The 25,896-nt window shown below is 36.3% G+C and overlaps 3 protein-coding genes across 3 annotated transcripts; 2 read left to right on the top strand and 1 right to left on the bottom strand.

The window, feature by feature from the left end:
- Positions 1-981: 981 nt before the first annotated feature.
- On the top strand, positions 982-3,925 carry LOC126968103 (uncharacterized). The gene is made up of 3 exons (XM_050812923.1): positions 982-1,291; positions 2,056-2,245; positions 3,612-3,925. Exons 1-3 carry the CDS (start codon positions 1,028-1,030, stop codon positions 3,914-3,916), a joined length of 759 nt encoding a protein of 252 aa, XP_050668880.1. The 5' UTR covers positions 982-1,027; the 3' UTR covers positions 3,917-3,925.
- Positions 3,926-4,277: 352 nt separating this feature from the next.
- Positions 4,278-15,756, top strand: LOC126967831 (uncharacterized). Its single transcript, XM_050812520.1, has 5 exons — positions 4,278-4,617; positions 8,286-8,475; positions 11,176-11,437; positions 14,337-14,356; positions 15,704-15,756. The coding sequence occupies exons 1-5, from the start codon at positions 4,387-4,389 to the stop codon at positions 15,754-15,756; spliced, it is 756 nt and encodes a 251-aa protein (XP_050668477.1). The 5' UTR covers positions 4,278-4,386.
- Positions 15,757-22,412: 6,656 nt separating this feature from the next.
- Positions 22,413-25,559, bottom strand: LOC126968089 (uncharacterized). The gene is made up of 3 exons (XM_050812904.1): positions 25,340-25,559; positions 24,198-24,390; positions 22,413-23,022 (listed from the first exon to the last, which is right to left on the bottom strand). Exons 1-3 carry the CDS (start codon positions 25,526-25,528, stop codon positions 22,715-22,717), a joined length of 690 nt encoding a protein of 229 aa, XP_050668861.1. The 5' UTR covers positions 25,529-25,559; the 3' UTR covers positions 22,413-22,714.
- Positions 25,560-25,896: the final 337 nt, after the last annotated feature.

The raw sequence follows: 25,896 nt of genomic DNA, 5'->3' as shown, positions 1-25,896 counted from the left end.
ACCATAAATTTACCGTATCCTGGTTTGTCTTCCTTTTTTATAAGAATAAGCTTCGAGACGTTCATTGTTTGTATGTACATAGTACAAGTTACGCCCTGCCCAATGCCGCTCAGGGTTTTTAAAAATACAAACTTCTGTAAACATACATATACATTTTTTTTCAAAAATATTGCTAGCCCAGTAATAGACAAGGGCCACGGCGCCTTTCAAACCCTAACACAAACAATTACTGAAAATTGAGATAGAAAAAGACACCGTTATGGTACCCATTGAGAACAACTGACCTCTTCTAGTGGTCTTTATACAGGCCAGTGCTAAGAACCACTGACCTCTACTATTTACCACTGGACTGGCGGCTGTGAAAGTGCTTTTATGCCTGTTTGATATATGCCATTATGGCGTTGTTGGCCATGTAGCGAGAGTCTGCGGTACTAAAACTAGTGATGACAACCTCAGATAAACAAACATCGATGAGAAAAATATTAACAACAAAAAATTGTCCTTTATTACGTTGATTCTTTAAGTATAAATAACACGGAAAACGACCTAAATCATTTCAAAATGCAAGAATATTTCAGACTATTGTACGTTTCACTCGCAGCCATTTGTATTATACGTCAAAATTAGTTCTCTGGACACTCGGAAGTGGAGCTTCAAATAGGCACAAAAAATTTGCTGTCATCTTCTTACTCTTCCACTGGGTAAAATTATATTTAAAAAGCAATTCAAATTCCCAAGTTGTACCCCATAAACGAAACTCAATAACTTCAACTAAATTCGTCAAACTACTATATATGTATTTTTAAAATAAAAATACCAAAAACAATTTTCTATTCTCAGTTTGGTACTATTAAAAGAATAAAACCTTATTTAAAGTAACAATTCATTGATTTCTCTTATCACTTCTATGTGATTATAAAACTCTATATAATATTATTGCAGGAGGTGTTGTCAGAAATTGACAATTATTCAAGTAATTTTCAAACATGTTTGTCTAATAATTGTTTACTAATATTTTAGTTGTAAGATGGCCTTAAGTCGTGGTTGTAATCTTGAATGTGTAGACGACTACCAAGCAGGCGATGAAGTTATTGAGTTCGTGGGGCCAGTTAAAATTATATTAGTGGATCCACCTAAGGACGCGTATCGGAGGAGGGTTTTAGGTGCAGCATGGATCACTCTCGCACACATGTTCATGGGAGCTTCTGTGATGACTATGTTGTATTACAGCCTCAGCTATAGGACTGCATCGATTCCTAATGCGTTACATGTTTTTATGTTTACAGTTGCGGTAATCAAACTATTGTATAATCTACATGTACGTCATAAAACTTAGATAAGGGTTGGTCTCTGCTGCGCTCCAACTAGATACCGCAGGCAGCGCGGCTCTCGATGGCTCGAGTACGCCCATTTGTGCGAAAAATAAAGAAAAAATCCACACAACACACATACGGTATAAAAAGAAATTGACCGTTTTAATTATTAGTGCTATTGGTCCTGTTTTAAATACGAAAAAATAAATGGTTAAATAAATTTCACTATACTTAAATTTTAAAAATTTTATTAAGAAATAATGTATTTAATATAAAAAAAATACGGATCAATTACTCAGTGGATATTATACCTCCATATTTAAGACAATAGCTTTTTTATTGCGGTAATTATTAGATGCATGGGTGCGTGGAATCTTGAAACTCAACGGCATCTTTCAAATGTTGTAACAAACGCTTCGTGTTATTTTACATAGAAATTAATGAAACACAAAATACTTACTGATGATATGTGATCCCAGTGTCTTTCTTATTTCTTTTAGTATTATTTTTACAAAGTTTTACTACACAACCCGGCAATTTAATTACATTTATTAGCAAAGTTTAACAGAACATGTGGCACATTAACGTCACATATTGTTCAAGACTAGCTTGAGTACGCCCATTTGGGCGTAGTTTGAGTTGCCGCACTCCGCGACTACGCCTGCGGTATCTAGTTGGAGCGTAGCAGATACCAATCCTTAATCTAAATTATTCTCGTTAAAATATGTTTATCGGTTTTCAGTTTCAACTTTTTATGCCGTCAGCAATTCTGTGTCATAACAAACTAAATGGTGCCGCGACTCATATGACAATTGCAGACCGAACATTTCACCACACCTTCCTTCAGTTGTGTTCCTTAGGATGTCTGGTTGTTGGGTTCATCGCTGTATTACTGACGGACTACTTTGCTATCACCGTTCATAGCGTTCTGGGTAAATCAATTATTAAATCATTAAAACTTTCGTGAGTCATTATTAAATTATTTATTAATACGGCTTTACTCACGTTTTTGTCGGTGTCGGTACCGACTAGTTTCAGACCATTCGGAGGTCCTTCATCAGGGGTGAGAGTGGTGGGTTCGTGATAAGGTGTAAGAGGTGGGACATGGAAGAGATTTCCACGTATATAGTCCCTCATCACGATATCTCTGGAACCATTAGAGCTAAAGACTTGAAATTTGGTAGTAATATTCTTTTCATCGAGTAGAGGTACGGCTAAGAACGGATTTTCCAAAATTCCATCCGCAAGAGTTTTTTTTCTTATGAACAGAACAACGTCTGTCGGGTCAGCTAGTATCATATATATAAATCAATCAAATATTACAATACTGTGCTAATGTTATTCGATGACATAATATTTAGATTTTTTTATGACAAGGAGGGATGATATGAGTAGGACGTTCAGCTGATGGTAATTGATACGCTCTGCCCATTACAATGCAGCGTCGCTCAGGATTCCTGAAAAATCGGAAAATTCTGAGCGGCACTACAGTAATAGCGCTCTTCTGCTTGAGGCATAAGATGTAAGTCTCGTTTGCCCAGTAATTTCACTAGCTACGGCCCCCTTCAGGCCGAAACACAATAATGTCTTAACATTACTGCTTCATGGTAGAAAAGGTGCCGTTGTGGTGGTACCCTTGTGTTATTTATACGTCTAGATAGACTATGGCAGCTGTGAAAACGTCGAAAAAAATTAAGTTTAGAACCAGTCTCGATTTTGCCGTCTACGTTAATATCAAAATTACAGTACAGATGTTTTATGGCATAAATAGGTGTGGGGCAGTACTGACTCCCCGAACGTTATGCCTACTACTCGGTTAAGTCGAGTTAGTAAGTCTTTTATCGGGCGATGTATATGCTTCTATATACAATATGATCCCAGAAAATTTACAAAACGAACGTGTTACGTTTCAGATAATTATTAAAAAACGTTTGTGTGGGAAAGGTTACTATAGCATAAACGATTTTCATAATAATACCACAGACTGGTAATTTAGTGAACACCCTCAGGCTCTTAAATTATAAATGTTTATTTTACGAAATGTTAATATACATTGTAATCCATAATTTTATAAAAAAAAGCCCGCTGAGTTTTTTGAACCCATTCTTCTCAGGTCTGATAAAGCAGTCTAATTGCTGGCAGTTTTTGACATTCAATAAGTGAATTTGAATCCTATTTTGAATAAAAATATTTGAATTTGAACAGCCCCCGATTCTGCATCAATATAACACCGCTTGAATTTTGCATTCATTCAAATTAACTTTCATAATACAATTTTTTTTTTTTATGTATTTACAGGTATGATAGCATGTGTCTTAGCGGTTATAAATATTATACCAGGATTTATTGTGAATGGAATGCTGAAATTATGGGTTGACGAGGATAGAATGGAATATACGGTGTTTCAAGTTACACAAGTGCATAAAGTTATAGGTGTTTTATGTTTTGTGGCATCATCAGGCTGTTTCATCACCGGGTTATTGACCGACACGTTTGTCTTGTGGGTTCCAATTAGAGATATGTCAACAATTTCAATAATTTTTTGTTGTTATTATACTTTTGTTGTGATATACAAACCTTTACGACACTTACAAATACTTTGAACATGAAAATTTGTTTTATTAACGGTAGTATAACCTGCGTGACCGGACTTTTATCGACTAGGGACTATGAGCTAGATCAGTTTTTCGTAGTAATTCTCATGCAAAACATTAAAGCCAAATCCGAGACACATATCTGTTCAAGAATAGCTCTTTAATACCCCCTTTTTCACAACAGTTGCATAAATAACTATAATCACATTTTGATCTGTAAGAAGTTTGCTGTAAATAGGTTTTAATATGATATTATATAATATTATGATAACACACTCTTTGCTCTTTGAATTGATGTCAGATGGCACATGAAAAGTCAATAAAGTTGACACTGAACGTAGTGTTTAAATTCTCTTTGCAGTGACCTGTTATTATGATATTTATCATTTAAATCTAATGGGAAAATATAGGTATTCAATGAATAGATTATCAACAAGTTCAAAATTTCTATTGCCTGTCATCTAAATGAAGGTTCAGAAATGTCTGAAGAGGAATATGAAGAAGTAAGCAGCAGAACGAAAAAAACGAAGTCAGTTTTGAGTACACCATTGAGATTGATAATTATTGAGCCGAGGGGCAGGTACTGCAGGGCGGTGTGGTGTGCCATTGGGTTAGGAGTTGTTCAGCTGACCCTGGGAGCCACAAACATGGCAGTTTTAATATACACTTTGAAAACGAAAGATATGCATGCAATTTTATGCATGGTTGCGGTGAGGATTTCAACACTTTTTTGTAATTCTTTCATACATTGTTTAATTGTTTATTGATTGTTTTTGAAGTTATACTTCTTTAGGCGCGTTACGAAAAAATGATGAGAGTGAAATTTTAAGATGCACGTGCATCTCTGTATCACAAAAGTAACAGGGTAAAATTGTTTCATAAAATTTTCTGACGTTTGCGACATTCAGTATTTTTTTGGTTTCTTCGTCCATTATTAGGATAGGCAAAGGATTCAAGCCCATACAGCCGTATTCGTTATTTAATAATTAACTGTCAAAGCCATCGTTGCAAGATTCTTAGAGTATTGTTCTTTCTACAAACCTAGAATAGCAGGAGGAATAAATAATTCTAAGGATTTTTGCTTCGTTAGGCCAAAGAAGTATAGCTTCTTGCGTGCATTCATAAGTACACACACACTTTTTTTAGCTTTGTTGAATATATATAAAATTCCATTAGTTGCGAGTTATTTAATAGTAAATGACAACCGCCATCATAGTTAGCAACAGAAAAACATCATATTACAATAATTATTATGTCACTTTTTGTCCGCTTGGATCGAATGGCTTAAACTTAGTTAATTATAGTAGTGATACCAATGATTGGACTGGTAGCTTATGTTTATGATTTTTCCTTCGTTCTGAAAGTATTGCCGATTGGACCCGAGTAGAATCAAACCCGCAACCCGCAAACGAGCTCGCTTAATTAAGAAACCCATCAGTTTTTTTTTCGTTTTTTGTAATTGGCGTAACAGGGATAATAGAGTTCTAAAATTTGTTATGTAATTTTTAATTGAAAGCTTCGTTAGGCGCGCTATTAAATTTATTTTGTATTAATGGTATTGAATGAAACTGAGCCGTCACGCGCGGCTTCCTTGTAACACTAGAGGGATCACAAGAGCGTTTTTGACCTTATACTTATAAAGCTTAAATAAACGTGCATAACATAAATTCGAAATTTAAATGGGAGTGGGCTGGCTATGTCGCCCGCAAGCATGGTTCATGGTGCAAGACAGTGATAGAATGGAGACCGTGGGGTGAGAAACGCCCTAGAGGAAGACCGCAGATGCGTTGGTACGACGATATCAAAAGACTGGCGGGAACAAAGTGGTTGGAAACTGCTCAAGACCGGAAAAGATGGCATAAGCTGGAGGAGGCTTCACCTAAGAGGTTAAGAACGGCTAAAGAAGAAGAAGAAGAAGAATATAGAAAACCGAAAAAATAACCAATGGTAGGCGATGATCAAACGGGAAGCCTCGTGGTGAGAGTCAATGAAGAAGACACCGGTCTCTTTAATGTAAAGATCAAATATGTCTTGACCTATTACTATGATGGAAGTAGTTGTGATCGATACCCTGTTGAACCGATTTTGAAATAATTTTTATTTAAAAAGGTTTTGTATGAAATTGCTGTCTTTTTAAAACAAATTAGATATAATTATGGATTTTGTGCTCAAATTCTCAAGTGGCAACAAAACATTAAATTGCGACTATGGCTCTGAAAACTTAGCATCGTATCAATCTTTGAATGAACGTCAGCCTAGCGAAACTAAGAAATAAGCGATTGTATGAAACGTGCAGTCATTGATAGATTGACAGCTATAAACTTGTAAAAAACGGAGATAGCCGAAATCCACTACGTTTTAAGCAACTGTTTGCTATCAAACTTAGCCGGATTATGCTCGTCGCCACAATATTTTAATTACTATTTCAATCTTATGTCTAATCACTGCACGTTTCATACTAAATTAGATTTCAATTTTTACTTAGGCAGCCCCACCTCTTATTACGTAAAATTTACATCTTCTTTGGATTATACAACAAATTTTGGACTGATGACTGTTTCCGCCATTACGTATTTTTGGTTTCAACAAACATGAGATCTGAGAATTTGTGATCGCTACTATAAAAAAGCAGAAAAAACTGAAAATTTCTTATTTCTGGCAACTTATTATCGTAGCAACACTGACCTGTATAAATACCACTGGTCAGGCTGTTCCATATGTTTGACAGCAATTTTTTCGTACCTATTTACAGCGCCACTCGCGAGCGTCCAGAGAACTAGTTTTGACGTATAATACAAATGGCTGCGAGAGATGCGTACAATAATCTGAAGTATTTTTGCGTTTTGAATCAACATGTTTCAGGAATCAACGTAATAAAGTACACAACTTTTTTTGTAAATAAATTTTCTATCGAAGTTTGTTTAGCTGAGGTTGTCATTAGTGGTTTTAGTACCGCAGACTCTCAATCATCAAACAGGCACAAAAGCACTTTGACAGCCGCCAGTCTAGTAGTATATAGTAGAGGTCAGTGTTTACAAGACATATCTGACATTGCTACCTACTAGATATTGGAGTGACAACGTTCAACGTCATCTGGGAATCTTATTGTTGATTACATTTTGATAAGCAGTGCCGCGATCAGTGTCTAAAGAGTTAATAATTATTATGATAATAATAGACCCATTTGGTGAATACTGTAACATAGTATTTTGTTCTGTAGGTGTTGGTGTAGCACAAATGATGATAGGTGGCACTACAACCGCTATTTTATTATACGAGTATGTTATAAGGACCAATTATGATGATATTCATATACCTTTATGTTGTTTTGGTGTAAGTGAATTTGGGAAACGTTTTAATTGTGCAACTCGATGGCATTAAAATCCTACCAATAAGTTTATACCTTTTGCCGAATTTTATCGCCACTACACACTATCATTTCAATTACTCTCTGGATGAATCCTCTACACGGAATTTTTCGCTTGTTATATCAGAGTATCATTTACCATGAGGTTAATTGAAGGATCGTTTGTCTTATTATTGTTGAAATTAAAAAATGAAGCACATATGAAATATGAAAATGCTACTTCTTGCTAATGAAGTTGCAAGAATTTTACAATGTTTATAGCAGTACTAATTCTCGTATCTGCAGATATGATAAATTCGTTTTTATACTATGTTGTTTATTTATGGCTGAGTAGTCAATTTCTGAACCGACAAAGCCCAGATGGTTGCCAAACTGAAGTGGTAGTGGGAAGGGCACATAGCTCGACGGACAGATGGCCGTTGTGACTGTCCTCGAAGTCCTTGAATGGCAGCCACGTGCCGGAAGACGTAGTGTCAGTAGGCCCCCCAGAAGATGGACCGACGTTATGGTCAAGATCGCTGGAATAGGTTGGATGAGGACAGTGCAAGACCGATCGTCATGTTATATTTGGGGGAAGCCTTTGTCCAGCAGTGTACGTCTTCCGGTTGAAATGATGATGATTGAATTTCTTGCCTCGATCTTTTAAACGTATTGACAATAACCTTTGATGCAGTATTATACTGTTCGAAGTCATACGGAGAAATAGTCATAGAACCAACAGGCTGGTTGAAGGAATAGTGATGGTTTAATTGTATGAAGCATATACAAATTATATAAAATATTAAGCAATTTTTATTTTTAATGGCAGATTTATGTGGGATACATTGGGTTTCATTTACTTAGTTATTTCATTTGTTAGTGAAATCCTCATATTATATATCTTTTCTATTTCTAACATTTGCGAACTGCAGTGTGATAGAAAGTGTCTACCATACTAACGAGAAGGAATTATATTGTTAACAATAAAGACTAGAGAAACAAACCTCTCATGCAGATTAATTATGATTTCAGTACCATTTCTTCGCAGCACAAGCTATATTGAGTTTAAACTACGCCAACGGTTGGTCTACACCAATGCGGTTACGTCACAGGCGCCTAGCTCACGTCCTGCTGCAGATGTGTGGAATGGCCGCTGCGATAACGGGAACAGTGCTGATCACAATTTCAAAAGGCTTCTCCACAAGTCCTCATGGTATAACAGGTAATTTAAGACTCTATTTTATAGGAATGGGTAACGTACAGGAACCTTCTTTTCTCTGCATCTGCAAGGAACCCGTATGCTAAAACAATTTCATCTGCCAGTTTGGTATTTACTGAGGATTACATGGTGCATAAAAAAAGGCTTTGAAAGAACCAGCACCACTTTTATCTTCTATGAACGATATCCAATAAGTTATCTCATTCGATTTATCAGTCATGAAAAATTATGTCGAATTATCATCATGGCAATGGTTAGCTTTCAGCCTAAAACTAGTACTTAAATTTATGTGTAGTAAATAAAAAACTTCTTATTTGCAATACCAAAGAAATAGATTTTATGTATTTGAAAGTTTATTATGTTTATTAGAACATGTTTGTCCGTCTTGTCTTAAAATGGCTAAACTTCGAAATAAATAATAAATAATACCAGTGGGAGGCTCTTTTGCACAGGATGCCGCTTAGATTATGGGTACCACAACGTTGCCTATTTCTGCCGTGAAGCTGTAATGTGTAAGCATTACTGATCGGTCTAAAGGGCACCGTAGCTAGTGAAATTATTGGGCAATGAGACTTAACATAACACAGAACTTTTGGGTTTTTCAAGAATCCTGAGCGGCATTATATTGTAATGGGCAGGGCGTATCAATTACTATCAGCTGAACGTCCTGCTCGTCTCGTCCCTTATTATCATAAAAAAAACGGAATAACTGCAACCATTTTATTTAAAAAAGAGAAAAACATAAAAAAACGACTAAGTGGTCAGAATATCCTGCACCTAAACAAAACCGTCACAGGCGGAGTTATGGATGGCTTCCTCATCAAGTATTATAGAACAAGTTAGAACATTTTTGCCACAAAACCGAACTCTATAATGCTACTACGTCATTTTAAAATCATAGTTAATATTAAAAGTCCCAAATGACATTTTACGCAAACATTTTAACTAGTTTTAAAACTTCTTGCTTTGAGCTGGCTACAAAAGCCCATATTGAAACTGACATCAAAATTGCAAATTCAGTTTCAAATATGTTTAACACTGACTGCTATTTTAAAGAACCAAATGCTATTGTTTTATAAAATTCCATCTGTACTAAGATAGTTACTTATGAGTTTTTTTAGAAGAGTTTTATTTTATCCACTTAAAATTTCCTGTCGCGATCTCTTGGGACGAATCGAGAAGAAATGTCTGGTCAATGCGTCATGCTTCTGAACGGGCACTACCCGAGATGACTGTTCAATTCCGTCATCGTGAACTCCGGTTTTGTTTGTGATAAACGGACATTTTCAATGACCTATCTATCCTTAGTTTAACTTACTTTTAGAGGTAGAAAAATCTATCCTTTTACGCTTACTTACATTTCAATATCCTATTGACAGATAGCATTGGACTATGACTAATAATATAACTATATTGGACATAACTATGGATAGATAAGATCTTCGCATTAAGCGGTGATAGCAATATATCCGTACCTAGAGATACGTTACTGAAAACGGCCGAAAAGTGTAATGTTACTTTAAAATCATTTAACATAATACAATGTGTCTTGAGGTTTTTTAGGATCTATTTACTTATATAACTTAAATAATATGAAAAACATAGAAGTAATGTTTTCGTCACTGAATTCACTCTTTAAAATTTAAATGTTTCGTAAAGTTGTAGAGTGGTGTTTTAAAAGTGGGACTTATCTGCCACTTTCATCTCTTCAAGCTCAACTTACCCAAATTTAACGTTATAATTAATCAGCGGAATTGGAGGGCCAACGTCCTCGTCACCATCATCATGATTATTACCATCGCCGCAAAACGAGGCATTCAAAAATTGTAGGGATTACAAGAATCATTTCGGAGGTCGTATGTTCAATTGATTGAGAGTATCCGTCTCGTATTGACCTGAGACATCAAACACTTACCAGCGATGGTTGTTTAAATTCTGCAAAGCGTAAGCATGAGCATGTTACGTTTTGTACAAACACAATATGTGCTACGTTGATACACATTAAATAATATGTAGCCAATGAAGATTTATTGGCCTACAGCAAAATACATTGAGAAACATCAGTAATTATTGTGAATGGTGTACTTCATCATCAGCCGGAAGACGTCCACTGCTGGACAAAGTTCTCCCCTAAAGATATCCATGATGAATGGTCCTGCGCTGCTCTCATCCAATGTGTTCCAGTCGTCGGTCCATCTTGTGAAGATGGGGGGCCTACCAACACTACGTCTTCCGGTACGTGGTCACCGTTCCAGGACTTTTCTGCCCCACCGGCTATCTGTCCGTCGAACTGCCACTGCCACTTCAGTTTCGCAAACATTTGGGCCATGTCAGTGACTTTGGTTATCCTACGGATCTCCTAATTTCTAATTTGATCTCGCAAGGAAACTCTTAGCCCTTTGCCTTTGCCTCCCATTGCCCTCTAAGCGACTATAAGCATTTTAAAGATAATATACTTAGTTGCTTACTTTCTCATCAGGCCCATAGTTAGCAACCACGACTGCGTACCGTAAGTGATCACTGGCAACATACACTGGTTGAAAACCGTCGTCTTCAGATATTGTGGTATTTGGGACGAGAAGATTTGAAGGAGCTTCCCGAATAGTGTACTTAGAGGCGATAAATATACAAATAGTACCTATTCGAAGAAGAGACTAACCTAACAGTAATTAGTTATATACGAGTATATAGTTTTTTTTACAGGCGTGGTGACCGCTGTACTTGCACTCATATCGTTAATTTTAGGACCCTTAGCCTTATTTGGAGGACGGTATTTGAAAATCATTCATGCGTCATTTGGAATTCCTACTTTTATTATGTCTTCAATATGTCTGTGTCTTGGCCTGTTTACATCTAGATTTCAAGATTGGGCGTCATCAACTGCAGTTTATATTTTAACAGTTTTTGTAATTTTTTATACTTGCTTTATAATGATAGCATCGTTTATAAAGTGTACTATGAGAATGTAATCAAAAAATATATTAAATCTATTTTTATTTTAAGAAATGTGTAATGTGTATTTTTTTTATGGAAAAGGAGGACAAACGATCGTACGGGTCACCTGGTGTTAAGTGATCACAGCCGCATTCTATTGCAACACCAGAGGAACCACAGGAGCGTTGCGGACCTTTAACGAAGGTGAACGCGCTTTTTTTGAAGGTATCATCCCGGAAACACCGCACATGGAAGTTCATTCCACAGCTTTGTAGTACGTGGAAGCTCCTTGGAAACCGCACTGTGGAGGACCGCCATACATCCAGATGGTGGAGATGATATCCTAACTTGTGGCGTGTCGTGCGAAGGTTGGATTCGGCGGCAGGAATCAGCCTAAGCAGCTCTTCGGAACACTCCCCGTGATAAATGCGATAGAAGACACGCAATTGGTCCAGCCGTTCACAAAGCACTGGGTCCCCGACAATTCGAAGTACTCTGCGTTGCACGCAGTCAAATGGATCTAGTTGATACTGGGGTGCGCCAGATCGGATATGACAGCAATACTCCATATGTGGCCAGATTATTATACGTATTTCATTTTTTGGTGTTTTTGCAAATTATTGTTTTATTATTTAAAATATAATATTTTCCTTTATTATAACTGTGTTTCTTTTTAATATCAGAAATATCAAAAACGTGAGATGATAATCTTAGATAAGAGATCAGTTCGTACTCGGCGACTGTTGACTATTACATTTGCAAATAATATATTCGTTTGATACTGAAATTTATGGACGTGAAGTCAGTTTTATTGCATTGATATTAATCGGTTTTTGTATGTGTTTGCGCGTATTTGGTAGAGAAATGGTTCATAATCTACAGATTATTATTTTTAGAAATTTATTGGGATTTCATCGTGAAAGTGGTGCTGTGTGTAGATTGATGCATAAACTGTACTCAATAACACTTATTTTACTTTTGACTTACTCGTGTAACGGCCATTCCCAAAATTCAGTATATCTCCGGTTGTGGCCTACTTGAGATAAAAAATCGTAACTATCGTTGACTTTTCTGTTCCAATAAACTTATCGACGGTAACTCACCTTATCCGTTCACGCTGTCTGTCAATGGGACGACGTATAGCTTACCAGCGATAGAAGTTTGTATGGAAGTTGCAATAGTGAACTGGCGATAAGAATGACTAATCGAGTATATTGGGACAGCTTCAGATTATTGACAGCTTATTACTGACAGTAGGAGGTAGTAATTTATCTCTATCCGTATATAGTATATTGGGAACGGACGTAAGACCTTGACTTTTTGACGTTTGAGTCTTGTCACTTCAGTCACTTTTCTTGAAACTTGTAAAACGATGAATATGTAAATAAATCATGATTCAAAAGAGTGGCAATGAGTTTCTTGCTACTTCTCCGTATTAGCTCAACCCTTTACGCCAGGTAGCGGTAAATTCAATAAGATATTTTTTTTTGACATTCATCATTCGTGACCTACATGAATAAAGTGATCTTGATTTGATTTGAAAGAAAGGATTGGAATTGAAGATGGCTGCAAGAGATGTATCAAATTAATTTTTCAATTTCAAAATATCTTTATTAACAAGTAAATTAAGTTATGTACAAAACCAGTGTAGGTAGATCCTAGTAGTACAGTGTCGTGTGTTTTATGTATTGTTTTGTGGGTGCTAATAAAACATATAAAACAGAATAAATTCATTACTGGGTAAATATGCGTTGTTAGGTATAATAATTATAATTATTGTTTCAGCAGGTTTACGGCCATTCCCATTATTCAGTCTATCTCCTACTTGAGATAAAAATCGTAACTATCGTTGACTATTCTGTCCCAATAAACTTATCGACGGTAACTCAAGGTGAATTACCGTCGATAAATCCGAACAAACTGTCTGTCAATGGGACGACGTGTAGCTTCCCAGCGATAGAAGTTTGTATGGAAATTGCAATTCACGCGTCCCAATATAAGGCGATAAGAATGACTTATCGGGTACATTGGGACAACTTCAGATTATTGATAGCTAATGTAGCTATCTGTAAATAGTATATTGGGAACGGCCGTTAGTCTATATAAGCCCACAGCATTACATTTTATATCACTGACAATGTTTGTAGTTGGAACTTAGTAATAAAAAGCAATTGCGTTTTATTGAGGAATTTTCTAGAAACTGTGACATTCATAATGTTAACACGAGGAACAAACATAAGCTTGTTATAGCTACTACTCGGTTGGGTCGAGTTAGTAAGTCTTTTGATGGGCGATGTATATGCTTCTACAATATAATCCCAGAAAATGTACAAAAAAAATGTGTTACGAAATTTAAAAGAATTGTTAAAAAACGCTTGTGTGGGAAAGGTTATTATAGCATAAACGATTTTCTTAATGACACCACGGACTGGGAATAAAGCGAACACCCTCAGGCTCTTTAATTATAAATGTTTATTGTACGATATCACATTGTAATCCATATTTTATATAAAAAAAAGCCCGCTGAGTTTCTTGCGCCCATTCTTCTCAGGTCTGAGGCAGTCTCTTTCGAATGTGTCGTAGTTTTTGACGTTCAATAAGTGATTTTAAATCCTATTTTGAATAAAAATATTTGAATTTGAATTTGAATAAGAGGATAGGAGAGTTAGTTATAGCACTTGGTATGGTTAGATATGTATGTGGGTTTCCAGCTAGCAACAAGAATTCGTCGAAGATGTATCAAGGCTGCTAGAAACAGCAATGAAGGCAGCGATTCGCCTGCTATTGACACAAGATCAAATTCTAATTACATGTGGCTCGTGTTCACAGCCTGTTTGAATACATTAGTGCATTCACTGATCAGTATTTGTGTGGCTGTGACGTTGTGGTTCTCACTCAAGTGGAATATGAACGCCTTTCAACTGCACGTTGCTCTCTGTGATCGGGGTACGTAATTCTATCTATCTATATATATAAAAATGAATTGCTGTTCGTTAGTCTCGCTAAAACTCGATAATTTTGGCTAATTTTGGTCTTGAATTATTTGTGGAAGTCCAGAGAAGGTTTAAAAGGTGAATAAATAGGAAAATGCTTCTAAATTAAATAAAAACAACAAAATTGTTTTTCCTTTGATGTGTCCATACATAATTTCTATGAGAGAATTTATTGACGCACGGTTTGACAGTACTGCTATGAAACAATTTCATTGCGACAGCAGGGTGCATATTTTACGAAGTAATTTTTGATGTTATGATATATTATTGACAAATTCATATAAAAACATTATTTTATTTATTATATACAGAAAAAGGTCTGTCGGGTCAGCTTGTTTTATATAACAATCGATAAACGTGGTACGATAAGATTGTAGGATTAATAATTATTGCTATGATTTCTATTGACTTCAATCCCTATTCGTAAGATTGTGTGTGTGTAAGATCTTTAAGTTTCTTGTATCTTCAACAGACGAGAATAATGTTCAATACAAAATAACCATCCCAAATATCAAAATCACTATTCCATGTCGGTTATATTTTGAGTTTATGTTATGAATAAAAGAAATTCAGTAGATAAAAATAATGTTACAAAAATGAGTGTGTCTTAGAACCAACGATTGAAGCAAAATAAAATATTAATTTATAAAATTGTTCGTATCGTATTGTTGTAAAAACGATATGTGTGTTGGGACACATATATTTAAAAGAATATATATATAAAATATTTTCAAATAAAATAATTCGTTCAAATTTTTTCAAAAATATTTAACAAAATATATTAAAACTATATAAAACCATGAAAACAGCAAATCATTGACAAGCTTCAATCGCGTTGGTCTCGTACACACACAAGGACGAAGTACTTATAATTCACAATGCTATTGACAAAATCGTACTATTCTATAAAATACTTCTTTTCAGATTCTTCACTCAATCGACATTTTGTAATAAAATTTTACTTAATATTATTACTAACTAATGTTTTTACCAATTTCAATTATTTACATATAATCAATTTACTGACTATATTATATTTGTTTGACTTGTTATTAATATACATAATAGCTTTAAGGGTAAATGTATACACTTCTACAATAAAGTCCCAGCCACTGTTCAGGCATTATCTATAAATAAATTTAAATGTTTTATAAAGAAATGGCTCTGTCGTAAATCCTATTACTCCACTGCTGAATATCTAAATGATCGGACAGCCTGCGACTAGATTGTGATTATTTTATAGCGACTGTACAATATTGTATATTTTTATTGAAAAGAGCGCAGAAAAAAGAATGCTGGGAGAGTTTCTTGCGCCGCTTCTTCTCTCTCAGAGCGCCATTTGTTTCCGAAGCGGTAGTAGTATCTAGAAGTATAAGAAATGACATCAAAAAGAACTCTAAAGGAATCAATTTTGAGAAAATAAATGCCTTTTATGCCTTTTAATTATTATTGGAATGGAGAACTTTTATTCTAATTTGTAACATCTTATGTATAACCATAACTACAAATAAATGATGAAATGAAATAATCATATATCGCTAAAGAAATATAATCTCATGTCTAACTACCAAATATATACATTAACCTATTTGTGACTCTATTGTCTCGCTTTTTCGTTTCATCGAGTTTCGAATCACAACGATTCCAAAGAAGTTTCACTTCAAAAAATATGCGGGATTCAAAACCCCGCCGGACTGAGATTTGATTTGCGGTTGGGTTAAAAGCACGGACGTGTTATCTTACAAAGGCACGGGTTCGATTCCCACGTCAATCATTAATTTTGGAACAAGCAAACAATTGCATGAGTGATCAATTTGTAACAGCTATAAACAACAGTTGTCTCATTATGATGAAGGCATCATACAAACATTTATAATTACAGTATCAGTTGGTCATGTCAAACGGTCTATTGAGCCTTGTTAGCTACAACGCATGGCCCCGACATCTGATATTGGTACGTAAGCGACGCTTACATTGCATCCTGCAATTAATTGGATCAGTTTCAGGAATCGCTGGCTCCATAATTATGATGCTAAATAAGAAGAACAATTTCTGCGGCGCTGGGCACAAAGGATCCGAACTGCACTGTTCTTAAGAGGAAATACAACCGTGCCTCCAGATTTTTTAAGCGGCAAATCGCCCGTGCAATGTCAAAACACGTCATAAAAATCGGCGAGCAGCTTTCCAGTTACCCGACCGGAACACGCAAGTTCTGGTCGTTGTCGAAAGCTGCTCTTGGTAACTTCAGCCAGCCGTCCATGTCGCCGTTGCACATGAGAAATGACACCCTGGCCCATACGGCAAAAGAGAAAGCCGATCTCTTGTGCACTCTTTTCGCCTCCAACTCGACTCTTGACGACAACGGAAAAACACCGCCGACCATCCCGCGGTGTCAGAGCTCTATGCCTGAAGTACAGTTCAGACAGAAAACTGTTAGGCGAGCTCTGTTTTCGTTGGACGTCAGGAAGTCGAGCGGGCCGGATGGCATTTCTCCAATCGTGCTTAGAACGTGTGCCCCTAAGTTGACGCCGGTGCTAACGCGTTTATTCCGGCACTCTTATTCTTAAGGCATAGTCCCTGACTCATGGAAGTCTGCCCTTGTCCATCCGATCCAAAAAAAGGAGACAGTTCGGATCCGGCAAACTACAGGCCTATTGCTATTACCTCCCTGCTCTCCAAAATCATGGAGAGCATAATTAGCCGTGAGCTCTTGGTATACCTAGAGGGTCACCAGTTGATCAACGACCGACAATACGGGTTTCGCCATGATCGGTCGGCAGGTGATCTTCTGGTATACCTGACACATAGATGGGCTGCGGCTATTGAAAGCAAGGGGGAAGGCCTGGCAGTTAGCCTGGATATAGCGAAGGCCTTTGATCGTGTATGGTACAAGGCGCTCCTCTCCAAACTTCCATCATTTGGGCTTCCTGAGAGCTTGTGCAAGTGGACCTCCAGCTTCCTCACTGGGCGTAGCATACAGGTCGTTGTCGACGGATATTGCTCGAACCCGAAGCCCGTGAATGCTGGAGTGCCTCAAGGCTGTGTGCTGTCTCCCACGCTGTTTCTTCTGCATATCAATGATATGTTGGACACCTCCAACATTCATTGCTATGCAGACGACAGCACTGGTGATGCCATATACACGGGCCATGCAGGTCTCTCTCGGGAAATCGTCGACTAGTGCACCTTGAAAATTGAACCTTGTCCAATTTAACCCCCAGAAGACTCAAGTTTGCGCGTTTACCACTAAAAAACCCCATTTGTCGTATCACCGCTCTTCGACAACACTTCACATGGAGTATTGCTGTCATCTCTGGTCTGGCGCACCCCAGTATCAGCTCGATCCATTTGACCGCGTGCAACGCAGAGCAGCTCGAATTGTCGGGGACCCAGTACTCTGTGAACGGCTTGGCGTTGCGTAGAGACGTCGCTTCATTGTGTGTCTTCTACCGCATTTATCACGGGGAGTGTTCCGAAGTGCTGTTTAACAATTCCAGCTTCGCACGACACGCCACAAGTTAGGATATCATCCTCACCATCTGGATGTGTGGCGGTCCTCCACAGTGCGGTTTTCAAGGAGCTTTCTTCCACGTACTACAAAGCTGTGGAATGAGCTTCCTTGTGCGGTGTTTCAGGGACGATACGACATGGGTACCTTCAAAAAAAGCACGTACACCTTCCTTAAAGGCCGGCAACGCTCCTGTGATTCCTCTGGTGTTGCAAGAGATTGTGGGCGGCGGTGATCACTTAACAACAGGTGACCCGTACGCTCGTTTGTCCTCCTATTCCATATATAAAAAAAAAATTCAACACTCTACATGGAAAGCTGGGTAAGAAAAGCATTATTAATATAATATAGGTGTGCGTTGTACAAGACATTATTTAGCTGCAAGATTTTTCTGTAGAAAAATACGATAAGTTCTGTTTGCACATGTGCTTCGGTATGTATTAGAGATAAGGAATTTATAAAGATAATTTTTATAAAAAGGATCACGTTTATGGTACCTATATGGTGTAGAAAAAAAAACTAAGAATTTTTATTATTCATTTATAGTTTTTTGATTTTGTCCTACTGTTTAGTATGTTTTGTCTTTAATCCTGTGTGTGTTTATTTCTGTAAAAATACTAAGGATATTAACTATTGGCTAAATAAGCAAAAATATTGTAATTCGCAGCTCACTGACTTATACATATAATATAAAAAGTATGTGTTTACAACAATAAGAATAAAGCAGACAGCTAGTATTTTTCAAAAACTTTCTTTGAGCAGAGGTCTGGCATTGACTTGTTTGATTCAAGACGAAACCAAATATTAAAGTTTTACAAATTTTCAGCACTGGCTGCTCTTAACCTTTTCATCAGTCTCCTTAACGGGGTCATGGCACTATACAGAGTGACTGTACAGAGGTGGTTACCCTTTGAAATCGTCAAAACAACCCACTTCTTATTCGGGACTGCTTTTGCTACGTTGTCGGTGTGCCTGGCTTGCGGCTTTAATAAGGAGTCCTGTAAAAATTAGAGCTCAGAAGTAATATCGTTTATAATGATAGGAAATCTGGCTAAACAATATGTTATGTTTTTTAAAGTGATAACCCTCACCTTTAGGATTGATACACAAATAAAATTTGAAAAACAAAATTTTATGAACGATGCGGGATTCGAACCCACGACCTCCGGCGTTCCGTCCGGTTTTAGATTTACAAGAGCGACATCTCAAATCAATTTCCTAATATGCAAATATTGGGGTTGAGCAGGTTATCAACTGTAAAGTAGATCCTGTAGATGAAGCCACAACGTGAGAGTTGAACAAAGCAAACAGAATTTTATAACGAGGTGGTACTCGAACAGTTAGCTCAGTTAGAACGCCGGAGGTCGTGGGTTCGAATCCCGCATCGTTCATAAAATTTGTTTTTCAAATTTTATTTGTGAAACTTGGCTACTTATTCTATTATATATCGAAGCCGAAGGCAAAGATATTGTGATTGTTTTTTTTTATTATTTGTATTTTTATTATTTATTATAGGTAACTGTTTTTTTCCAAACGAATAAATAATAACCTAATATGGTGAAGGGCAGCTATAACATCATTCAATATGTACCTGTTTTATATCTCAAACTCGATTCAGTCAAGCTAAAACGATATATTAGACCAAGCTTTGAAACGGATCAAGTAATGATTAGTCCCTCATAAACCTTGTAATCTATTTCATCAAAATTCATAAATATTTAATTCTTTAAACTCCTCATAGGTTCAAGTATTTTCAGAAAATTCAAACAGTAAAATTTTACTCATATATACTTTCATACACATAATATCGTTTTATTGGATGGAGTAACAATTAAAAACAGGGTAATATAGCATAATTCTTGTGTAAAAATCTCAATATAAAGTCTGAAAGTGTATCGACTTATAATATGTGATTTAGATTTAAAGGTATAGACTATTTGAGTGGTTGATAAGTGTAGTTAAATGTAAAATGTTGATTTAGTGTTAATCTTAGGTACTTGACCACTTTGCATTAAAGTTAAAGATAAGGAATGTGAAAGACAGTATATTTATACAGTAGTTAATCACTCATACATTTGAGTGGTTTAGTATCTGTTCTAGGTTAATTTAGAAGTAGTTTTTCATATTTATATGTATGTGTATTTCAGATGTTACCTCTGGTATTACGGATACCCATGGTCAGATAGTTTTATTTTTTATCAATATCCATTTGCCAGTTCGCCCCCTCTAATACACAGTTATTTTAAAATCTTCCTCAATTGAAGTGTCCTCTGAAATACCAGTTGTTCGACCAGCTGCTGCCATGATATGTCATAATCCTCCGTCTCTCGATCTAAAGTTGTAGACCAAATGAAAGAAGAATATTCTGTTGGAAGAATGACTCGCAGATGGCAAATAAGGTTGTTTTTTTCAATGATGAAAATTTTCTGTATAAACAGTCACACAAATTATTTACAAAGCCTATACTGAACATTGACGCTACGCTGACAGTATTTGAAAGAGATTGCCATGGTCCTATTGAAGCTGTATATGATAACAAATTCTTCCATAGATACTTTAAATATTCCTGTGAAGACCAAAATTGCTCATTTTGTACCTAAAGAGGAAGCATTATCTCCAAAGAAGGAGAGCAAATGCAGTAAACGTACAACAAAGAAAAATAGGCGCATGAAAAAAGGGTGTCGCTGTGTGCTACTGTTACTACAAGCTACTGTGCAATGAACATTGCACATACCTTTATAAAGACTGTTAAGATAAAGCATATCCTATAGACTTAGAAAATATATAATTGTGTATTATTTGTAAGCCACAGTTTCTAAAACAGATTCAATGATGAATCAATATATATGACGACCTGTATAGCCGAGTGGATAGCGATCCTACCTACTAAGCTAGAGGTCCTGGGTTCGAGTCCCGGTAGGTGCAAGCATTTATATGATGAATATGGATATTTGTTTCCGAGTCATGGATGTTTAAAGGTATTTATGTATGTTTAAGTGAGTATATTGTATTAAATATATCATTGTCTTGTAACCCATAACATATTATATGCTTAACTTGGGGCAAGATAATTTGTGTGAAAAGTGTGTCAATATTATATTATTATTATTATTAATATCTTGACCTATCATTAGTCATTTGTGTATTACTTTAATGCTTAGAAATAAATTAATTCAATTGCTGTATTCCTACTTTTAATAGTCAATTAAAAGGGGCGGCAGAATGCTACTCAGACGTTTCGCGGAAACACGCGCCCACTCTAGTTTTTTGATTTTTCTGCAATTTTTCTGTCATAAAATATGGTCTGCATTTCAACTTCGCAAAATATATATGATACAATTTTTACTTACGTGCGATGAGCAATTTGTCGCCTGGTGACACCTGATGGTAACAACCTCGTCCTCAATCAGACCCCCGCGTACTGAGGGCGTCCAGCCTATCAGCACGCGTGACGAACAAAAGCAGGGTCAGCTACTATAAAGCGTTAGCCTAACGGGCAATTGTTTAGCGAATTATAAACATTTTTTTTAACACGGGCGGGAAAATACTCATAGCGCGCCCACTTTAAAATTTAACCTAAAAATCTCATAAACTAATCTAGATTTTTGTTATCAAGGCTAATGGATGCTAGTTAACTCTTACACCATCTCTTATATCAGCTATCACTGCAAGTCCAGTCTTGGTCATGCCATTTTATATATCATTCAGAACAAACAGTTAAAAATAATGTTTATGCTAGTATATTATATACTGTGTAAAAACATTCTTAATACGCATTTAGCTGAATACTTTTATTTTGATATTTAAAAATAATTCTTCAATTTTATTTCAGCATATATGTATAGGATAGACAGCGTTCGGGAAGCTCTGTAAAATACCACAGTGTCTGAAGACGAAGGTTTCAACCAGTTTGTGTTGCCAGTGATGACTTAAGGTACGCAGACGTCGTTGATAATTACGGGCCTGATGTGAAAGCTCATGGTCGCTCAGTGGGCTATATTCAGAGATTCCCTGCAAGATCGAATGAGGAAGTGAGGAGATCCGTAGGGGAACCAAAGTCACGGACAAAGCCCAAATGTTTGCAAAACTGAAGTGGCGATGGGTTCGTACATGGCACATAGTTCGACGGACATATCGCCGGTGGGGCAGAAAAGTCCTCGAATGGCGACCACATACCGGAAGACGAAGTGTTGGTAGGCCCACCACAAGATGGACAGATGATCTGGTCAGGATCGCCGGAGTACGTTGAATGAGGGTAGCTCAGGACCGTGGAGATCTTTGGGGGAGGCCTTTATCCAGCAGTATGGATGTGGACTTATTCTGCTAAAAAGACAAATATTTTTTAAAATTTCTATATATATTTTCCTATGTGTCTATAATAACTGATATACTCCTAAAATATCTCGGAATAAAACATGGTGTACCTAGCTAAATTGAACAAGAAACCAAAAAAGTTGCATAATAAAAAATGTTCTAAATTAGTAATTTAGCAATAAAATATCCACTTCTAAGTTATAAAAACTTTATTTTAAACATTTTGTGTACTGTGTTCTTAATAAGAGATATAAATTATGTGTTATTTATTACTTAATGTACTACTTCTGTCACACACTTCCAGAACATTCTTATCTGTTTAAAAAACAAGAATTTATCATAAAATTATTTATCTTACTGTTATATAATCTTAGGCTAAATCTTGAGCAGTACTGGTTCGATAATATATATTCAACAAAATAAGCGATAACGTTTTTCGCGATAACTATTTGCGATTAGCTTTGAGATTCCAGACTGTTCTATAATTGTTAATTTACTTTGTAATAAATCGAGAAGTTTTCTTATAGAAGTTGATCATTGGGTTGATAATTATAATGAATGTTAAAAGGGCAGTGAATGTAATGAGGGTGTAAGTGAAGGGTTCTGATGCCCACATTCTGAACCAGGTCTTGTCAAAGCCGTAGCAGAGGCAGATCGAAGCAGCGATGAAAGCGAAGGATCCAAAACAGATGTGGGTTATCTTAGACACGTTGCCAGGACAACACTTTCTCCACTCGTAAGCGTACCACGAGGCTAATCCATTAACAAGGCTGACAGATGTAAACACTACTGCTATAAGACCTGAAAAACAAGACAAAATATGTCAATCGATCCTGTAAGTAGACAGATTGCATAAAGCTTTTGCTCTATGGCTATTTTAGAAACGTAGTGTTTAAATTCTCTTTGGCTATTTTGCTATATGGCTTAGCTGAAATGACAGTGTCATTATTGTATTAAGCTGGTGATCGTTGCGCTTCGCTTATCCAAAAAAAAAAATGTGTTCTAATGTTATCACATGCATCTCTTAATTCTAATTATATACTAGCTGACCCGGCAAACGTTGTTTTGCCTTATAAATTATTTTTAGAGTTAGACCGTTTCTTGGACATTGGAATATTACTTTATTTTTCCAAAATAAAAGAGTTTTTCTACATAAACGTAGCCTAAGTTACTCCTTATTGCAGCAGCTACCTGCCAATAAAAGTCCCGTCAAAATCGGCTCAGCCATTGACAAAATTTAAAAAAAAAATGTTATTTTGGTGTATGTACCGAAAATATATTCATATATATATATGTATTAAAAAACGGTTATTTCAATATTACAAACAGACACTCCAATTTTATTTATATGTCTATATAAATCCAGTGTCCTGATGTTTGTTTCCAGTGAACTCCTAAACTAATGAATGGGGATTACTTCATGGAGTGCAGTTAAGTGCAACTTGAGAGATAGGATATTTTAATTTCGATTTGGGATCCCTAATTATTTTTATTTACAATATTTGTTTTGCATAGACATATTTTCTATGACAGAATTTACTGTCGCACGGTTTAACAGTTTTACTGCAAACATATTTCATTTTATAATGAAAAATATGCTATCAGCAGGGAGCATATTTTAGGAAATTATTCTTGATGTTATGAAATTTGACGAATACATGTAAAACAGTATTTTATTTATTATGTACAGAACAACGTCTGTCGGGTCAGCTAGTAATATAAAAATCACTGCTACTACTTCTGTAACATGTCGTTGGAGTGGTCATATCGCCCTTTATAATATCTGTGCAAACTTTCATTTTAATTATGCTCACGGATCTGGAGTTTTGGGTGAGCATACATACACACATATTTTTTTTTTTTCTATATGTGGTGATAATTATTACCATTAGGTAACCTGCGTTGCTGACTGGTGACATTAAAAATGTAACTTTACTTAATTAAGAAAAAGTGTGATATTTTCTTCTATATCTTACCAAATATTCCGTGCATTGTGTTAAAGTTTGTGCTTTTGTCGTACATTTTCTCAAAGCTGCCAAATAGAGCTAGAAGGGACCCTACAACTTGCATCACTGTATGCGCCCGTCGCTTATCCTTGAGTTTCATTGAAGAAGACCAACCATTGTCGTTAGACAGACTTAGAATAGCTTCAGCCATCAATAGGTGATACTGAAAATATAAGGATATGTATGTGTTAAATTAACTTTCCAAAATCAGCCAATATAGGACATAATTTGTTAAACACACACACATACTCATGCCTTGCTCCCGTCGGGGTAGGCAGAGACAATAGGATGCCACTTGCTTCTATCCTTACAAACCTCACGCGCTTCCTCTACATTCATTACTCTTTTCATACATGCTCGCCAGTTGCGGGTGCTTCGGACCTTTCCTTTCCTCAAAACGTCCCCAATTTGGTCGACGTATGTTCTGCGAGGTCTCCCGCGACTGATCTGCCCACTCACACTTGCCTTATATATTTTATGCGTCATTCTTTGTTCACTCATTGTTAAACATCTTTTTAAATTTGCAGAGCAATATATTCTCAAGAAGACATTTGACCACAGACGAGTCAGACACAGTAACTATATTTCGATATATAAAACAATGCATTGTCTTTTAGGACTGACGTCATAAGTCAAAACATTTTTTTTATTTCATATAGGGACAAGACGAGCAGGACGTTTAGTTGATGCTAATTGATACTGACCGGCACTATAACTACGCTCGTCATCTTGAGACAAAAGATGTTAAGTCTCATTTTCCCAGTAAATTCACTAGACCGAAACATAATAATGTTTACACATTACTGCTTCACGGCAGAAATAGGCACCGTTCTGGTACCCTAAATCTAGCCGGCATCCCGTGCAAAGGAGCCTCCCATTGGTAAAAAATAAGGTTATTTTGGTTTTTCGGACTGACATATAAAGCAAAAATCATAAATATATAGATTTTGACTGATTTGATTCAATCAAGCAACATTTATACAAATTTTCTTACATAATGCAAACAGAATTGTGATAGGCTACACCAAAATAACGAACACTTCATACAAAAAAAAAACTATCATTCTTCATATAGATTCGGAACATCGATAAAAAATTAGGTAAAAACTTACACCAATGACACATAGCACTATGTGGCGCTGTGTAAGAGCCAATGGTAGACCTTGAGTCACAACGAACAGCAGAGTACAACCCACTACAACTCCAACTAGCAGATGAGCTATTAGATTTAATGATGACTGAAAGATCCTGAGGTAGTATCCTCCCTCATCTCTTAAGCTCTCTGGGTCCGCAACAGTCATCTTAAATATGTGTTTCACTTCGCACCTCACGAGAAAATGTGCAGAAAATTTATTAAGGTTTATTTATAAGTTTGGAAAAGAATTATCTACGTTTTCCTTATCGGACATTATTGGTGATTGTGAATGTAACTGATATGTAATTGATTATCATGTTATTGTTGAAATTCAGGAATTCCGTAAATTTGTCTGACTCGTTGATAGGCCGTGTGTTTTGCCAGGTGTCCAATAGTTATGATTTATTTTCATCGTATTAAGATGACCCACCATAATTGAGCGAAAGTTCCTTTTTTCACCTGATGTTCATTGGTCCCCGCACCACTCAAAGAAAAACTGTCAGCCAGACAGTCACTCTGAGAAAAATTTAAAGA

The sequence above is a fragment of the Leptidea sinapis genome, chromosome 14 (genome assembly GCF_905404315.1).
Source record: "Leptidea sinapis chromosome 14, ilLepSina1.1, whole genome shotgun sequence".
Classification (NCBI taxonomy): domain Eukaryota; kingdom Metazoa; phylum Arthropoda; class Insecta; order Lepidoptera; family Pieridae; genus Leptidea; species Leptidea sinapis.
The sequence above is the reverse complement of the archived record's forward strand: the minus strand, read 5'-3'. Positions and strand labels throughout refer to the sequence as shown.